General features: G+C 42.5%; 1 protein-coding gene across 1 annotated transcript in view; it reads right to left on the bottom strand.

Moving 5' to 3' along the window:
* Window positions 1–17262, bottom strand: part of Dnah3 (dynein axonemal heavy chain 3) — a 197007-nt gene that overhangs the window by 12807 nt on the left and 166938 nt on the right. Inside the window, exons 53-56 of the mRNA XM_042689859.1 lie at window positions 14936–15161; window positions 11332–11576; window positions 8263–8379; window positions 775–929 (exon numbers count right to left, since the gene is read on the bottom strand). Of these exons, the coding sequence (XP_042545793.1) occupies window positions 775–929; window positions 8263–8379; window positions 11332–11576; window positions 14936–15161 (743 nt within the window). The remainder of the gene's footprint in view (window positions 1–774; window positions 930–8262; window positions 8380–11331; window positions 11577–14935; window positions 15162–17262) is intronic.

A 17262-nucleotide genomic window follows, 5' to 3' on the forward strand; every position in this document is an offset into this window, starting at 1 on the left:
GTCAGTCATAGGGCTTGAACTCTGGGCCTGGGCACTGTCCCTCAAACTCTTCAGCTCAAAGCGAGCGCTCTACCACTTGAGCCACAGCGCCACTTCTGGTTTTCTGGTGGTTAATTGGAGATTAGTCTCACGGACTTTCCTCCCCAGACTGGCTTTGAACTGCGAACCTCAGCTCTCAGCCTCCTGAGTAGCTAGGATTACAGGCGTGAGCCACCTGCACCTGACTTCTACCACCTTTTGAGCCTTTGTTTCCAAGTAGCAATTACCACCCTGCTTATGGCCAAGACTTCCTCCTTACTATCCTGTTTCCCTCACTATGGTTTCCCCAAATGGACCCCCATCCCTTGTGCTGGTATTGGGGCTTGAACTCAGTGGCTCTTGCTCTTGCTTAGCTTTTTTGCTCAAGGTTGGTACTCTACCACTCTACCACCACTGGTGGTTCATTGGAGATAAGAGTCTCACAGACTTTTCTGCTCAGGCTGGCTTTGAACCACAATCCTCAGATCTCAGCCTCTTGAATGGCTAGGATTACAGGTATGAGATACCAGCACACAGCATACCCTGTATTTTGAAAAACATTGTGTACCAAATACCCAGCATTCACCAAATGATAACAGCATCTCTCTTGAAGGATCTTTGGAATATTAGAAGCTGTTTGTGGGTCTTAGTAAGGAAACCCAAGGCTAACCTTGGACCTTCCTTGGGTATGTTGCAGCGCCTAGCCATATGAGAACTACTGAGCCCCTCTGGGGACAGAGGAAGGCCATCCCTTACCTGGTAGGGGCCATGAGGAGGGACGTAGTAAATGTCTCCAGGAGCAAGGTAGTAATGGTCCTGTTCAATTTCCTTACAGTAGAATGTGGACAGAAGGGACAGTAAGAGACGCCTGTCTTTGTCATCAGTTACTCTGCCTCCGTAATTGCATTCCCCTGCAGACAGCCAAGTAGGGAAGAAGTTAAACATAAGGAAGGTCATTGTGAACTGGATCATTAACCTCAAACAGGATTTCTCCTGCCAAGAAACTTTATTAGAACATAGAATTGTCCATGGACATAGAGTGACTGATGCTATACCCAGTGTGTTATAAGAAGGCCTTTGGTTCTGTCGCCAGTGGCTTACACCTGTAATCCTAGCTACTCAGGAGGCTGAGTTCTGAGGATTGAGGTTCAAAGCCAGGCTGGACAGGAAAGTCTGTGAGGCTTTTATCTCCAATTAACCACCAGAAAACCAGAAGTGGCACTGTGGCTCTAGCCTTGAGCTGAAGAGCTCAGGGACAGTGCCCAGGCCCAGAATTCAAGCCGCATGACTGACTAAAAAAAAAAAAAAAAGCCTTTGTGGAATATGGTTGCTTACAAGATAATTAGCAAGAATTTCACCAAAGGTAACTATTAATATTTCAGCATCTTTTAATCATTTTCCTGAGTGTGTGTGTATATATGCACACGCATATATATGTATACATGCTCATATTTATCTAAAATGTGAAAAGCATTTTTAAAATGTGGGCTTTGGCTGGGCGCTGGTGACTCATGCCTGTAATCCTAGCTACTCATAAGGCTAAGATCTGAGAATTGCCATTCAAAGACAAGCAGGCAGGAAAGTAATTTATCTCTGATAAATTACCAAAAATGCTGGAAGTGGAGCTGTGGTTCAAATGCTAGAGTGCTAGCATTGAGCACAAAAGCTAAAGGACAACAGCTAGGTCCTCAGTTCAAATCCCGGGACCAGCACCAAAAAAAAAAAAAAGGTGGCCTTTGGAGTTTCAATTCTGCCACTTAAGAACAGTTTCTATTTGTCAAAACACAGAGATCATTGCAGTACCCAGTGCACAAGGTTAACTAACTGAAATGATACTTACAGAGCACTTAGCATGATTTTTGTCCTACAGAACACTTGATTCACTACAAATATTACAAATACATACATTTTATTAAAAATGAGATTATCCTATAATATGCACTATCATGACAGATTTTTTTAGGTCCAAGACCAGAAATTGAACTCAGTACCCACTACTTTTGCTCACTGGCTAGCACTCTACCAAGTGAGCCATGCCTCCAACCTCAGAGGACAGCTTCAACTGTCCTCAAACTTGTGATCTTCCACCCTCAGCCTCCAAATGTTGGGACTGCAGGGAGATACCACCATGCCCAGCTTTTACAATCTGGATTTCTTTTTTTTTTTGTGGGTCCGGTTGTGGGGCCTGAACTATGGGCCTGGGTGCTATCCCTCAGCTCTTCAGCTCAAGGCTAGCGCTCTACCACTTGAGCCACAGTGCCACTTCCGGCTTTTTTTTTTTCTTTTTGCTTATGTGGTGCTGGGGAATCGAACCCAGGGCCTTATGCATTGCAAGGCAATCACTCTACCACTGAGCCACCTTCCCAGCCCTACAATCTGGATTTCTAAGTTCAGATCTCTACATAAAGAATTAAAGTAAAGGGCTGGGAAGGTGGCTCAGTTGTAGAGCGCTTGCCTTGCATGCATGAGTTCCTGGGCACCACGTAAGCAGAAAAAAAAAAAAAAAGCCGAAAGTGGCGCTGTGGCTCAAGTGGTAGAGTGCTAGCCTGAGCTGAAGAGCTGAGAGACAGCACCCAGGCCCAGAGTTCAGGCCCCACGACCGGACCCCCCCCAAAAAAACAAACAAACAAAAAAAAAGAATTAAAGTAATTCTAGGGATGGAACATCAGTGTAATTCACCAACACATGATGCATTTTCTAGCTGGTCCAGATTCTATAGCAGGTGTGGGCCACCTGCCATTTGGTAATTGGCAACAACATACTAGTTCTGTAAGGAGGCAGGTGTGTGTGTGTGTGTGTGTGTGTGTGTGTGTGTACATATATACACACTAGAGTACACTAAAGGGTAAACTCAACTCAAGTTATTCCTTTTTTGTAAAGGCAGTTCTACAGACAGGAAAAAGAAGCCAAAAAAAAAAAGTTGGGGAGCAAGAAGCCTGAGGGTCTTTGGGTCCTGACTTGGAAGGTGTCAGTATCTAAGAGGGGAGCCCCTAGGGGGGTTGTAAAAGGAGAGTTAAGAGACTTAGAGGAAGCTCATCCTGAGAAATATGAGACCTACAGGAGCAGCTTCATCCTGAGTCAGCTTATCTGCATCTCTGCATCCCTCTCCAGAGTCTCTAAGCCTTTAGCATAGCTTAGAACACTGTTTTAGATGTAAGGAGGTTTGTGACAGCATTTAAACTATAGTATTAAAGAGAATGGTCCTTCCTGCCACACCCAAGTTAATGTGGTAGTGCTAGAGGACATCTAGAATCTAGAATCAAGGTACCAGGTCACACCCCTCCTCCTCCTCATTTCTTCCAATAGGAGATACCTTCACCAGCTCCAGGGTTTAGGCTTATGGAGGAAGGTTTTCTTATTTATCTTTTGGGGGTTTGAACTCAGCCTGAGCTGTCCTTTAGCTTTTTCACTCAAGTGGCACTTTCAACTTTTTGGTATTTAATTGGAGTTAAAAGTCTCATGGACTTTTTTCTGCCTAGGCTGGCTTCAAACCACAATTTTCAGGGTCTCAGCCCCTGAGTAGCTGGGATTGCAGGCATGAACCTAGAAGCTGTGAGTCAGTTGTTAGCTTTTTCACTAACAACTGATACTCTACTACTTGAACCACACCTTCCAGTCCAGCATTTTGCTAATTAACTGAAGATAAGTGTCCCTTGGACTTTTCTTTTTTTTTGGGGGGGGGGGGGGTCCGGTCATGGGGCCCAAACTCTGGGCCTGGGCGCTGTCCCTCAGCTCTTCAGCTCAAGGCTAGCGCTCTACCACTTGAGCCACAGCGCCACTTCCGGCTTTTTTCTTTTTGCTTATGTGGTGCTGAGGAATCGAACCCAGGACCTCAGGCATGCAAGGCAAGAGCTCTACCACTGAGCCACCTTCCCAGCCCTCCCTTGGACTTTTCTATCTTTGAATCTTGAGCCTCATATCTCAGCTTTCTGAGTAGCTAGCACCTGGCTAGTTCATTTCTTTATAGCTATATACAGGTTTGCTTTTTGTAGCAAAAGCACAAGTTTCTAGAGGGACCAGGATATATTTTAGATTTTTTTCTAAGTTTTCTGTTGTCCTTGTTACAGGGCTGGGTACTAGACAAAGAATGATTTTGGATATCTGATTTCATAACTTGGCTGTAAATGAGATCTGTTTCTTAGGTTAGTATTGGGAGAGAATGCTAATGGTCACTTATATCTAGTTTATCCAATCTTCCAGGCCACAGAAAGGTTACCCTCCTCTGGACCTCTTGGAATAGGGAAGGACCAAGTAACACATGCTTGCATAATTAATTGATGGTACAATAGCCTCCAGTATTATCCCTTTACAGTGACCACCCAAGTTAAGATTGTAGTAATAAAAGTTGGTGAGGTCTTTCCTGTGTGCCTGATTGATTCATGTTTTCTTTTAACTTTTTTTTTGGTCTTTTCTCTTTTGACATTGCACTTGCTAGGCAAGTGCTTTGCCACTGAGCTATATCCCAGCCCTTGAATGATTCTCATAGTGAGAAGAGACCTCTGTTTATTCTCACTGGACATATTGATTTGACAAGAAATGAACCATTGAAATCTTTCATCCTTGAGATTTGGAGATTACCACCTCAGGCTACATAGCTTATTCCTTTCTGACACAGTTTAGTAGGGGCTATATTCAAGATGGCTGGCACAGATGAGGAAGGTTGTTGGACCCTAAATCTATCCTCTACACAGGACAACTCTGTACTTTTTTTTTTTTTTTTTTTGTCAGTCGTAGGGCTGGAACTTTGGGCCTAGGTGCTGTCCCTCAGCTCTTCAGTTGAAGGCTAGGACTCTACCACTTGAGCCACAGCACCACTTCCAGTTTTCTGGTGGTTAATTGGAGATAAGACTATCATAGACTTTCCTGCCCAGGTTGGCTTTGAACCACAATCTTCAGATCTCAGCCTCTTGAGCAGCAGCTAAGATTACAGGTGTGAGCCACCGGTGCCCTGCTAACTCTGTACTTCTTCTATGATATATAGAGAAGCTTAGAGCTGCGCATTGGTAGCTCATGCCTATAATCCCAGCTAATCAGGAAGTGGAGATCTGAGGACTGTGGTTTGAAGTCAATTCAGGCATAAAAACCCATAAGACTCTTACTTTCTATTAGCCAACAAAGGGTTGGAAGTGGAGCTATGGCTCAGCCATTAGTAAAAAAAACTAATGGTCAGTGCTCAGACCCTGACTTCAAGCTCCAATACCAGCACAATAAGTAAACAAACAAACAAGCAAACAAACAAACAGAGGAGCCCTGGAAAAGGCATCTGCCTGACATGGAATGATGGGAACATGACCACTTCTGTAAAAAATTCTTTTTCACTAGACTAAGATTGACTGAACTTGTGCTGTGTGGTTCACTAAGAGTTTTGTTTTAAGAAACAATATACTGGGTTAAAGTCAATGTGTTCTTCTACAGATAATATAGGTCTCTCAACCTTGGAACATATTAACATAGCAGATGGAATAGTTCTGTGTTATACGAGTCTCTCCTGTGCATTATCGAATGGTTAGTACATTAGGTCCCAGTGGCTACTCAGAAGACTGAGATCTGAGGATCAAAGTTTTAAGCCTTAATCAAAAGTTTAAGCTTAGGTAGAAAAGTCTATTAGATTCTTTTTTTTCAGTATTAGATTTTTTTTTTATTGTGAAAATACTGTACAGAGGGGTTACAATTATATGGGCAAGATAATGAGTACATTTCCCATCAAGCATTGCAGCCTCCTCCTTTGTTTCCCCTTCCCATCCCTTCCGAGCCTCCCCCCTATGTATTTTTTTTGGGGGGGGTCCGGTCGTGGGGCCTGAACTCTGGGCCTGGGCGCTGTCCCTCAGCTCTTCAGCTCAAGGCTAGCGCTCTACCACTTGAGCCACAGCACCACTTCCAGCTTTTTGCTTATGTGGTGCTGAGGAATCGAACCCAGGGCCTCATGCATGCAAGGCAAACACTCTACCACTGAGCCACCTTCCCAGCCCTCTATTAGATTCTTAAGTCTAATTAATCAGCAAAAAAAAAAATCAGAAGTAGAGCTGTGGCTCAAGTGGTAGAGCATCATCCTTGGGCAAAAAAGCTAAGGGACAGTGTCCAAGCCCTGAGTTCAAGCCCCATTTCAAGCACCAAAAACAAAACAAAACAACAAAAAGAATATGTAGCAACATCTCTGGCCTCTACCCATTAGATTCCAGTAGCACCTCACATATATACTTGCTATAAAAACTTAAAACATCACTAAACATTACCAAATATTCCATGGGAGTTCAAAACTTCAGAAGAATTAAGAGAAGAAAGGCTGGAAAATATAGTCACTGCAGTCAATGTACATATGTGAAAATGGAATCATATAAGTTAAGGTGATGGGTGGTGTTGGGGGAGATGGAGAGTGATGGAAGGGGTAACATTGATCAAGATACATAGTACTCGGGCTGGGAAGGTGGCTCAGTGGAAGAGCGCTTGCCTTGCATGCCTGAGGCCCTGGGTTCGATTCCTCAGCACCACATAAGCAAAAAGAAAAAAAGCCGGAAGTGGCACTGTGGCTCAAGTGGTAGAGCGCTAGCTTTGAGCTGAAGAGCTGAGGGACAGCGCCTAGGCCCAGAGTTCAGGCCTCAGGACCGGACCCCTCCACCCAATAAAAAGAAAGATACATAGTACTCATTAACTGACTTGTTGAATTGAAGCCCCTTTGTATGACTACTTAAAATTTTTAAAAAATCAGTAAAATGTTCCCATTGTTCAAAATCACTACTCTAAAGCCTCAGTCTCTTTGGCTTTAAAATGAGTTTACTAACATGGAGTCCATTAGATAGTTTTGAAGATTCAATGCATCAATTATGTGCATGAAGTGTTTGTTATTTTGGCAATGGAGAAAGAATCCTTAATATCTGCACTTGAAGAGGGAATTATGGGTGATCTTGTAGAAGTCCTTTTCTTTTCACCTTCCACTTTTGATCCTTGGCCATTGAATTTCATTCATATAGCTCCTCTCTATTTCACATCCAGTCTCTGAGATACATGTATTCCTTGAGGGAAGCATCAAGTTTTGTACATCTACATTCTTCCGCATTATGTACTAGTATATATACTGAGTGACAAATAACAAGTTGCTGATAAACTGCTTTAATAAAAAAGAGTCATGCAGCTGGAGGCATGGCTCCAGTGTTAAAGCATCAGCCAATGAGTGAAAGCGTCAGATATCAGTTCAAGTCCCTGTCTCAGACAAACACACACACACACAAACACACACACACACACACACACAACTAAGGATCCCTCTTGCTGAGATGCTTCTCTTCACTTCCCCCTCCTTTTCCCCTACTCCCCACTTTATTTACTTCTTTCATTTGTAAACCTTGACTGTAAGGAATATATCTTTGTGGTGTGTGTGTGTGTGTGTGTGTGTGTGTTTGTGTGTGTGTGTGTGTGTGTGTGTGTGTGTGTGTATGCTAGGATTTGAACTCAGGACCTGGGTGCTGTCCCTGAGCTCTTTGGCTCAAGGCTAGCAATCTACCACTTAAACCCCAGCTCTACTTATAGTTTTTTGGTGGTTAATTAGAGAAAGAGTGTCACAGACTTTCCTGACAGGATTGGCTTCAAACCTTGATCCTCAAATTTCAACCTTCTAAGTAGTTAGGATTGCAGGCATGAGCCACCAGCACCCAGCTTCTAGGGAATATATCTTGACTCTGTTTTTATTTTTATTTTTTGGGTCCGGTTGTGGGGCCTGAACTCTGGGCCTGGGTGCTGTCCCTCAGCTCTTCAGCTCAAGACTAGCACTCTACCACTTGAGCCACAGTGCCACTACCGGCTTTTTTCTTTTTGCTTATGTGGTGCTGAGGAATTGAACCCAGGGCCTCAGGCATGCAAGGCAAGCGCTCTACCACTGAGCCACCTTCCCAGCCCTTGACTCTGTTTTTAATGCTTTGCAATATCCAGCATTTAATGTTTGCTGACTGAATGAAGGAGTGATTTTTTTTTAAGTGAATAGAGACCAGCTAGGAAGGTGGCTCAGTGGTAGAGTGCTTGCCTCACATGCATGAGGCCCTGGGTTCAATTCCTCAGCACCACATAAATAGAAAAGCTGGAAGTGGCGCTGTGGCTCAAGTGGCAGAGCACTAGCCTTGAGCTGAAGAGCTGAGGGACAGTGCCCAGGCCCAAAGTTCAATCCCCATGACCAACCGGAAAAAAAAAAAAAAGTGAATAGAGACAGGAGAAAAAGAGCAAAGTAAAAAATAGTACTCTCCATCAAGTATTTACCTGTCAGATAGGTCAGAGCTTCAAATGGCACCTCTTTGTAATCATTGAGAAACATCTGGATCTGTCGCATGCTAATCCTGAGATCCGATTCATTAAATTCATAAGGAATATTCCAACCTGCAAGAAGCAGAGAAGAATTAGAGGCTTTTGTGCTAAGAGCTCTTAATTTTCACTTGAGAGATTGAGCTGATGAAGTTAAGTGCTATTATGGATCAAGAGCCTCTTTCAGTCTTCCAAAGATCCAGCAATGGGGCCACCTATTAGCCTTGACATTTATTGCCAACCTGGGAGCCATTCTGCCTGAGGAAAACATCCATTCTAAAATCAATTTCCTTGTGGGTCCCCCCATTTGTTAAGGAAGATGTTAACATCCTGAGATTTGTGGAATGAGAATTATTTAGCCTGGCTAGAAGACTGTGGTAAGGCACAGAGCTCCAAAAATAACAAAGTACAGCCAAAGAGCAGAAGCTAGGATCGGGCAACAAAAAAAAAAAAGCTGCTTTTGATCATTTCCCTCCTTACATTTGTGGAAAAACTTAAGGCCAGTCTGAAAGAAACTGCCACTTGCATTTCCCTTTGGTGCTGCCCTAGGCCTGGTGTAAGACAGAAGAATATGGTGGGCCCCTTCGTTTAACAAAGGAGTGTGATTTCCTCCTAAGCAATCACATTCAGATGAAAAATTAAACCTAACAAAATGCATGTGCTTGCACCTCCATGTTTATTGCAGTACTGTTCACAATAGCTAGGATATGGAAACAACCCAGATGCCCCACCGCAGATGAATGGATCCAAAAATTGTGGTATCTATACACAATGGAATATTATGCAGCCATTAGAAATGACAAAATATAATGGCATTTGCAGAGAAATGGATGGAGCTAGAAGGAATCATGTTGAGCGAGTTAAGCCAAGAGCAAAGAGACAAACGGTACATGGTCTCCCTGATAAGTGGATGTTAAATCCAAAATGTTAGGTGATATGACAAAATTAACAGGACTTAAGAAACAAAGAACTCCCACTCATCTGGTTGAACCACTACTAAATATCCCCATGCTGCTGATCGCATGTATGGTGTATAACATGTGAACACCGTTATATGTTATAGACTGTGATAGACAATTTGCTCCAGGAAAGTTAGAATGAACTTGTGACTTTAAATGAGCATCATTATTCCACAATACTGTGAAATTCCGGAAATTATGTAATCACTTAATCACAATCAAAAAAAAAACCTCGGGGAAGGTAGGGAGGGAAGGGATGGTAGGGGGAAAACAATGGAGGGGGTAACAATGTTCAAGAGGAAGTGTACTCATTACCTCACTCGTGTAACTGTAACCCTCTGTATAGTATCTTTACAATAAAAAAAAAAAGAAACAAAGAACTTCCACTCATCTGGTCGAACCACTACTAAATATCCCCATGCTGCTGATCACATGTATGGTGTATATGTGTACACCGTTATATGTTATAGACCGTGATAGACAATTTGCTCCAGGAAAGTTAGAATGAGCTTGTGACTTTAAATGAGCATCATTATTCCACAATACTGTGAAATCTGGGAAATTATGTAATCACTTAATCACAATTAAAAAAAAAAACCTCGGGGAAGGTAGGGAGGGAAGGGATGGTAGGGGGAAAACAATGGAGGGGGTAACAATGCTCAATAGGAAGTGTACTCATTACCTTGCTCATGTAACTGTAACCCTCTGTATAGTATCTTTACAATAAAAAATTAATATATATATATAAAACAAAAAAAGAAAAAAAAACAAAGTGCATGTGCTGAAAAACAAGACCCAAGAGGGCAACTGGTTCTGAGCCAAACTGCTGCTTGGGTTGCTGGAGGTCTGGCACTTTGAGGAACATAAGATACATGAAATGTAGATGTAGAGGGATGGTTCTCCCTTCACCTTGTGGAAGTTTTATGATCTGTGGAGCTAATAGGGGCTATTGAGAGTATGAAGATAGAAGGAAAAGAAGTAGAGACTCAAAAGGATTCATCAGGGCTGGGATTGTGGCTTAGTGGTAGAGTACTTGCCTTGCATGCATGAAGCCCTGAGTTCAATTCCTCAGTACCACATAAACAGAAAAAGGCAGAAGTGGCACTGTGGCTCAAGTGGTAGAATGCTAGACTTGAGCAAAAGAAGCTCAGAGACAGTGCCCAGGCCTGAGTTCAAGCCCCAGGACTGGGGAAAAAAATTTCATCATGAGGACAATTTTTCTATTTATCTAACCTAAAAGAACTACTAAGAATACCCTGTCACTAAGCCTCTGTACAGCCTTTCAACCTAATCGAAGGCAGCCCATAGGTGAGAGAATCATAATCTAACGCCATGATGACATAGAAATTGTATTTAACAATTTGATCATTTGTCCTAATGAGATTGAACTCATGGCAGATCTATTTCCCAGGTATGTTTCTTTCATTGTTATTCATATGTAAAAAGTGATACTTAAAATTTTTATTTTATTGCGCCTTTTCTGGAGTTCAAACTCAGGGCCTAAGCACTGTCCCTGAGCTTCTGTGTTCAAGGCTAATGGTCTACCACTTGAGCCACAGCTCCACTTCCAGATTTTGGTGGTTAATTGGAGATAAGAGTCTCAGTGACTTTTTTTGCTCAGGCTAGCTCTGAACTGCAATCCTCAGATCAGCCTCCTGAATAGCTAGGGTTGCAAGTATTAGCCACCAGTGCCTGGGTTATTAAGAAATTTTAAGCCACTTGGTGACAGTTCCTTGAAGAATAGTCATTGTCCCTAAGATAGGAAACACATTGCAAAGTGAAGAGCCTCCAGACTTCACTAGGTAGAGTTTGGAATATCACTTCTTTCCTTGACTTTGACATTGTCTGGGTTATAGGGTGACCAGATTTAGCAAATAAAAATATACAACAGTGAGTGAAATTTAATATCACATTTAGTATAAGTAAATCTTCAATATTGCATAGAGCATGTACTATATTTTCCTGGACACCCCACCTGAGTGGAAATCTGAACACATGCCTGTAAACACACACGCATCTCTGTGATGCTTTTCCTCCCAGGCAACCCATACACATTGCCATGGCTCACCTAGAGGTCCAAAGTTCCTCCTCTCCTGAACAATGGCATGGAAGAAGCAAAGGCCAAACAACAGCTTCTGCCACATCACTGGCTTTGAGCAGCTTTGAAAGAACACCGAATCTGAGATGGGGTCATTGAGATAGGAGCGCAAAAGGTTAGCCCGAAGCCCTTTGGGGGGTTCATTGGTCATTTTGATCCCATTCTGAAGAATGCTGACTGGAAACTTCTCTGATGGATAGCTGGTGAGCCAGAGTCTTGAAGAACAATATGATAAATTATATTTTAAATCAAGATCAATGAACAATAACAATAGCAACTATTAAATACTATTAGATTCCAACCCATCCTAAATTGTCAATACAAGTCCTTTCATTTCCTTGAATCTTTATAACCACCCTAGAAGGATGGATTCACCTCTCTGCACACTTTACCAGTGGGGAAACAAAGGCAATGGAGAGGTCAGGTTGGTTTATCAAGGACAAACCACTGGTGAACTTGAGATTCTCTTATTCCAAAGGCCCTGCTCTTAAGCTCCTTCCTGGGGCCTCGTCAGAATTTCTTAACATTGTTAAGAGTAACTGGAGTGAGTAAAGCATGATTTCTACCCTCCAGATCCTCACAGCCTTCTTGGTAGGGGAAAAATGGGGGCCAAGCAAGCAGTAAGCGTTAAATTGGACACAAAAGTCCTATTTATTTGTCACAGGGAAGCAGAAATAATGGGCGATGGGGTCCAAGGGAGAAAAGATCCTAATGTATTGGAGGGAGCCTGGAAAACATCAGAGATTAAAAAGGACAGATGATGGTCAAGAGAGAAATATAGCTCATCAACTTAATCACTTTCCTTCTTTCTTCTTTCTTTCTTTCTTCCTGGTGTCTGTGTGTGTGTGTGTGTGTGTGTGTGTGTGTGTGTGTGTGTGTGTGTGTGTGTGTGCACCAGTGCTGGGACTTGAACTCAGGTACTAGGCCCTGTTCCTTAATTTTGTTGCTCAAGTCTGGTGCTCTATCATTTGAACCACAGCTCCACTACTCGCTTCTTTTTGATGTTTAATTGGAGATAATATTCTCACAGACTTTTCTACTTGGGCTGGCTTTGAACCAAAATCCTCAGATCTCAGCCTCCTGAGTAGCTAGGATTACAGGTGTGAGACACCAGAGCCTAGTTTATCACCTATTTTTTTCATAAATAATTTTATTGGAACATGGCTATGTTCCTCCTATCTTGCCTATGGCTGCACTCACCACTCTGAACTCAGAGTTCAGTATTTGCAACAAAAACAACATGACTGTATTAGGACCATGTACTATTAGGACCATTTGAAGATAGAATAAGTTGACACCTATTAAGTAGGAAATGTATTTAAAATGGGCCATGAGTGTAGGCATGATGGCACATGTCTGTAATCCCAGCTATTAGGGAGCCTGAGGAAGAAAGATTGCAAGTTCAAGGCCAGTCTGCTCAACTCACTGAGATCCTGTGTCAAAATAAACTATTACAAAAGGGGCTGTGGATATATCTAAGTGGTAAAGCTCATGTCTAGCATGCATAAGGTTCTAAGTCTAATACCTAGTACCAAAAGCTATATAAACTGGACTTTGAGAATATGGATAGATTCTTTCTGTCTTCCTCTTCCTCTCTTCCTCTCTTTCTTTCTTTTAGGTGCCAGTACTGAGTTATTAAACTCAGGGCCCAGGCACTCTCCCTGAGGTTTTTTTTTTTTTTTCTCTCAAGGCTAGTGCTCTATCAGTGCTCTATCACTTGAGCCACAGCTCTACTTCTGGCTTTTTGGTGGTTAATTGAAGACAAGAATTCCATGGACTTTCTTACGCAGGCTGATTTCAACCCTTGATCCTCAGATATGTCTCCAGAGTAGTTATCAGGTGTGAGCCACTGGAGCCTAGCCAAGTTCTTCTTTAAAAAATGTAACAAAATTAGATGGTGTATGATGCATATGTTTAGAAAAATAAAAGTCTACAAAAATTTCTACCTACAGCCAGGTGCTGGTGGCTCCCATCTGTAATCCTAGCTTCTCAGGAAGCTGAGCTCTAAGGATGGCAGTTCAAAGCCAGCCTGGGCAGAAAAGTCAGTGAGACTCTTATCTTCAATTAACCACCAGAAAATTGGAAGTGGTGTTGTGGCTCAAAGTGGTATTGCACTAGCCTTGAGCTGAAGAGCTAAGGGACAGCACCCAGGCCCAGAGTTCAAGCCCCATAACCAACAAAAAAATCAATCAATAAAAAATTTCTACCTAAAGGTTAATAGTTTGACATACTATATTCTAGGCTTTTTATTAATTTATTAATGACATATACACTATGCCATCCTATTTTTTGTTGCTTGTTAAGATAGCAGAGATTTTCAACAGGTGGTTCTTATTCACTAACCCACCTTATTGGCTGGTCTAGAATAAGATAATTCCTAACATTTAAGTTAAAAGACCCAAAGTAGCCCAAGGAATACAGGATGAGGAATAAATGCTTCCTAGATACCACTATTGACGTGTAATTTTCGTTCCTAGACATGTCTGCTGTCACTTCCCCTAACAACTTGCTTCTTTTCTTTTTTTCTTTCTCTTTCTTCCCTTCCTTCCTTCCTTTCCTTTTTCTTACCTCTTTCCTTCTCCCTCCCTCCCTCCCTCCCTACCATCCTCCTTCCCTTCCTTCCTTCCTTCCTGCCTGCCTGCCTGCCTGCCTGCCTTTTTTTTCTGAACTTTAAAAGATTTTACAGGTGTCTACAATTTAACATGTCCATCTAAGTGTCCAGGACTTCTTGACCAGTCACCCTTTCTTCCCCCATACCAACTATTTCCTCCTCTAGACTCACATCCCATTTCCACCTTTCTTTATCCCATGTGTACATGGAGTATACATGTGACTGTATTTGTCCCCGGTTCCCTTTTCCATTCATCCACTCTCCTCTCACTAGCTCCCCTCTCCCCCAATTACAATCTCATTTCATTTTGTTAAACTGTTAACTGTTTGAAAGATTTACTCCATAGAGTTTCAGTCCTGCTTATACTATATTGTGTATATAAAAATATGACTAACAGCTTACAACAAACATCTCAGAGTCACAGGTTAACTTCATGGTATTCACTCATTGCTTTGAAAAATGCTGTTCCTAGCCTGATGCCAGAGTGGTTCATGCCTATAATCCTAGTCATTCAGGAAGCTAAGATCTGAAGATTGTGGTTCAAAGCCAGCCAAGGCAGGAAAATCTGTAGGACTCATATCTCTAATTAACTACCAAAAAGCCAGAAGTGGAACTGTGGCTCAAGTGGTAGAGTGCTATCCTTGAGCAAAAAAGCTCAGGGACAGTGTCCAGACCCTGAGTTCAAGCTCTAGGTTGCTCCTTTCTGTTGGAATATACCTCTACCTATCCAAGGTAGTTATCAGACATCCACACCTTCCCTTTCTACTTCCTTTTCTGGCCCCATCCTTTTTGTTCGTTATGACCCAGTGTCAACATTATTCATCTACAACATGTTTTTTGCTCATCTAAAACTTGTTAGTGGCAGGACTGTGTCTTGCGATCCTTATATTCCCAAACACCAACATATTATCTGCTGCTTGAAGCTAGGTACAAGAGACAGATGGGCAATGGGAAGTCTCTCACCTGAATCTGGCACTGGTGTTCTCAGGGATAATTACCTCCTCACAGATCTTCTCCAGGGCAGGCATCCAGCTAGTAGCCAGATGGCAATTTTGTAAGACTACCCAGGTCCCATCTTTGATGGCAGAGTCGATCATTTTGGCAGCAATCGGACCTTGGCCTTGGCCAAGGGAGATGGTCTGTGTTCTGGAACCTCCCATGTTAAGGTCATCTGCAAACTTCAGCAGGCCTGAGATCAGGACGAGAATGGGCTTGAGAGAGTCTGGCTAGCATAGACCTCATCAGCAGAATAACGCAAGAGGAGATACATTAAAATTTGGATTCAGAAAGAAACTTACTGGCTTCTGTTTTCTTTCTTTTTTAAAATAAACGTCTCTCTGAAAAAGCTACAAAGAGTAGGAAGACAGTAAAGAATGATTTAAGAAAGAGGAATTAGCTAGGCATTGATGGCTCATACCTGTACTTCTTAGCTACTCGGGAGGCTGATATGAGGATAGTGATTCAAAGCCAGGAAAGTTTGTGAAACTCTGAACTCCAATTAACCACCTGAAAACTGGGAGTGGTGTTGTGGCTCAAAGTGGTAGAGCATTAGCTTTAAGCACAAAAACTAAGGGACAGTGCCCAGGCCTTGAGTTCAAGCCCTAGGACTGACAGAAAGAAAGAAAAGAAAGAAAGAAAAAAGCAAGCAAATAAGCAAGCAAGAAAGCAAGCAAGAAAGCAGGAAGGAGAGAAGGAAGGAAGGAAGGAAGGGAGGAGAGGGAGGGAAGGGAATTATACCTCAAGGAATGAGGTGGGCAGAGTTTGGGTAAGGATTCATTTATGACGGTGGAGTTAGAATGTCTATGGGAAATCTAGCTTTGCAGTGTGTGTGTGTGTGTGTGTGTGTGTGTGTGTGTGTGTGTGTGTGTGTGTGTGTGAGATACTAGGACTTAACTCAGAGTCCGAGCTCTCTCATTCAGCTTTTTCAATCATGGCTGGTGGTCTACCATTGGAATCACACCTTCAATGTAGTCTAGCATTTTGCTGTTTATTGTGGAGTCTTCTGAATGAATCACAATCCCATACCCTTTTGCCTAGTTTGATTTTAAGTATAAGATTGTTATTCAAATATTCCTTTTAAATTAAAGAAACAACAAAGATAATTAGGACTAAGATGCTAAATTAGCAGCTGAGTCTAGTCTTGGGCTTGGCACTCATAATACGGTTAGGAAAAAAAATCTGGAATTAATTTTGAAGATTTCAAAACAAACGATTTCAACTAGACACTGGTGGCTCATGCCTGTAATCCTAGCTACTCAAGAGGCTAAGATCTGAGGATCATGGTTTGAGTCCAGCCCAGGGAGGAAAGTCTGTGAGATTCATATCTCTAATTAACCACCAAAAACTGGAAGTAGACCTATGACAAGTGGTAGAATGATAGCGTTGAGCACAAATGTTCAGTGATAGCACCTGGGTTAAGAGTTCAAGCCCTAAGACTAGTACAAAAAAATGAATGATTTCTGTGTTTCTGATTTCCTCTTGAAAAATCAGATGATCTGGTGATTCAGAGTTTACACTTCAAAATATGTCTCCTTTGGGTGCTTCTCATCCATCTCACCCTCTACCAGCTGCTTGGTTTTGAGCTGGGCATGATGTAATTATAGGGATGCCTGTAATTCCAGCACTAGGGATTACAAGGAATTGCCTTGTACTCAAGGCAACTATGTACTATACAGTGAGACGCTATTTTTTTTTTTTTGTCAGTCATGGGGCTTGAACTCTGGGCCTGGGCACTGTCCTTGTGCTCTTCAGCTCAAAGCGAGCGCTCTACCACTTGAGCTACAGCTCCACTTCCGGTTTTCTGGTGGTTTATTGGAGATAAGAGTCTCACAGTCTCTCCTGCCTGGGCTGGCTTTGAACCGCGATCCTCAGATCTCAGCCTCCAGAGTAGCTAGGATTACAGGCGTGAGCCACCAGTGCCTGGCATGAGACGCTATCTTAAAAAAAAAAAGACTAAGGTCAGGCACCAGTGGTTCATGCCTATACTCCTAGCTACTCAGGAGGCTGAAATTTGACGATCATGATTAGAAGTCAGCCAGGGTAGGAAAGTCCTTGAGACTTTTATCTTCAATTTACCACTAAAAAGCCAGAAGTAGAGCTGTGGTTCAAGTGGTAGAGCACTGGCCTTGAGCAAGATAGCTTAAGTACAGTGCCCAAGCCCTGAGTTCAAGCCCCAAGACAAAATAAACAAACAAGTGATTAAATCACTCAGCCTTTAAAGCCACTTAAGATCTCTTTTATCAAAGGCGTGCTGCTGTCACCCATCCACACTTTCTGGGTTCTTAATGTTC

Source organism: Dipodomys spectabilis, unplaced genomic scaffold (genome assembly GCF_019054845.1).
Source record: "Dipodomys spectabilis isolate Male_0828 unplaced genomic scaffold, ASM1905484v1 ptg000127l, whole genome shotgun sequence".
NCBI classification, from domain to species: Eukaryota; Metazoa; Chordata; class Mammalia; order Rodentia; family Heteromyidae; genus Dipodomys; species Dipodomys spectabilis.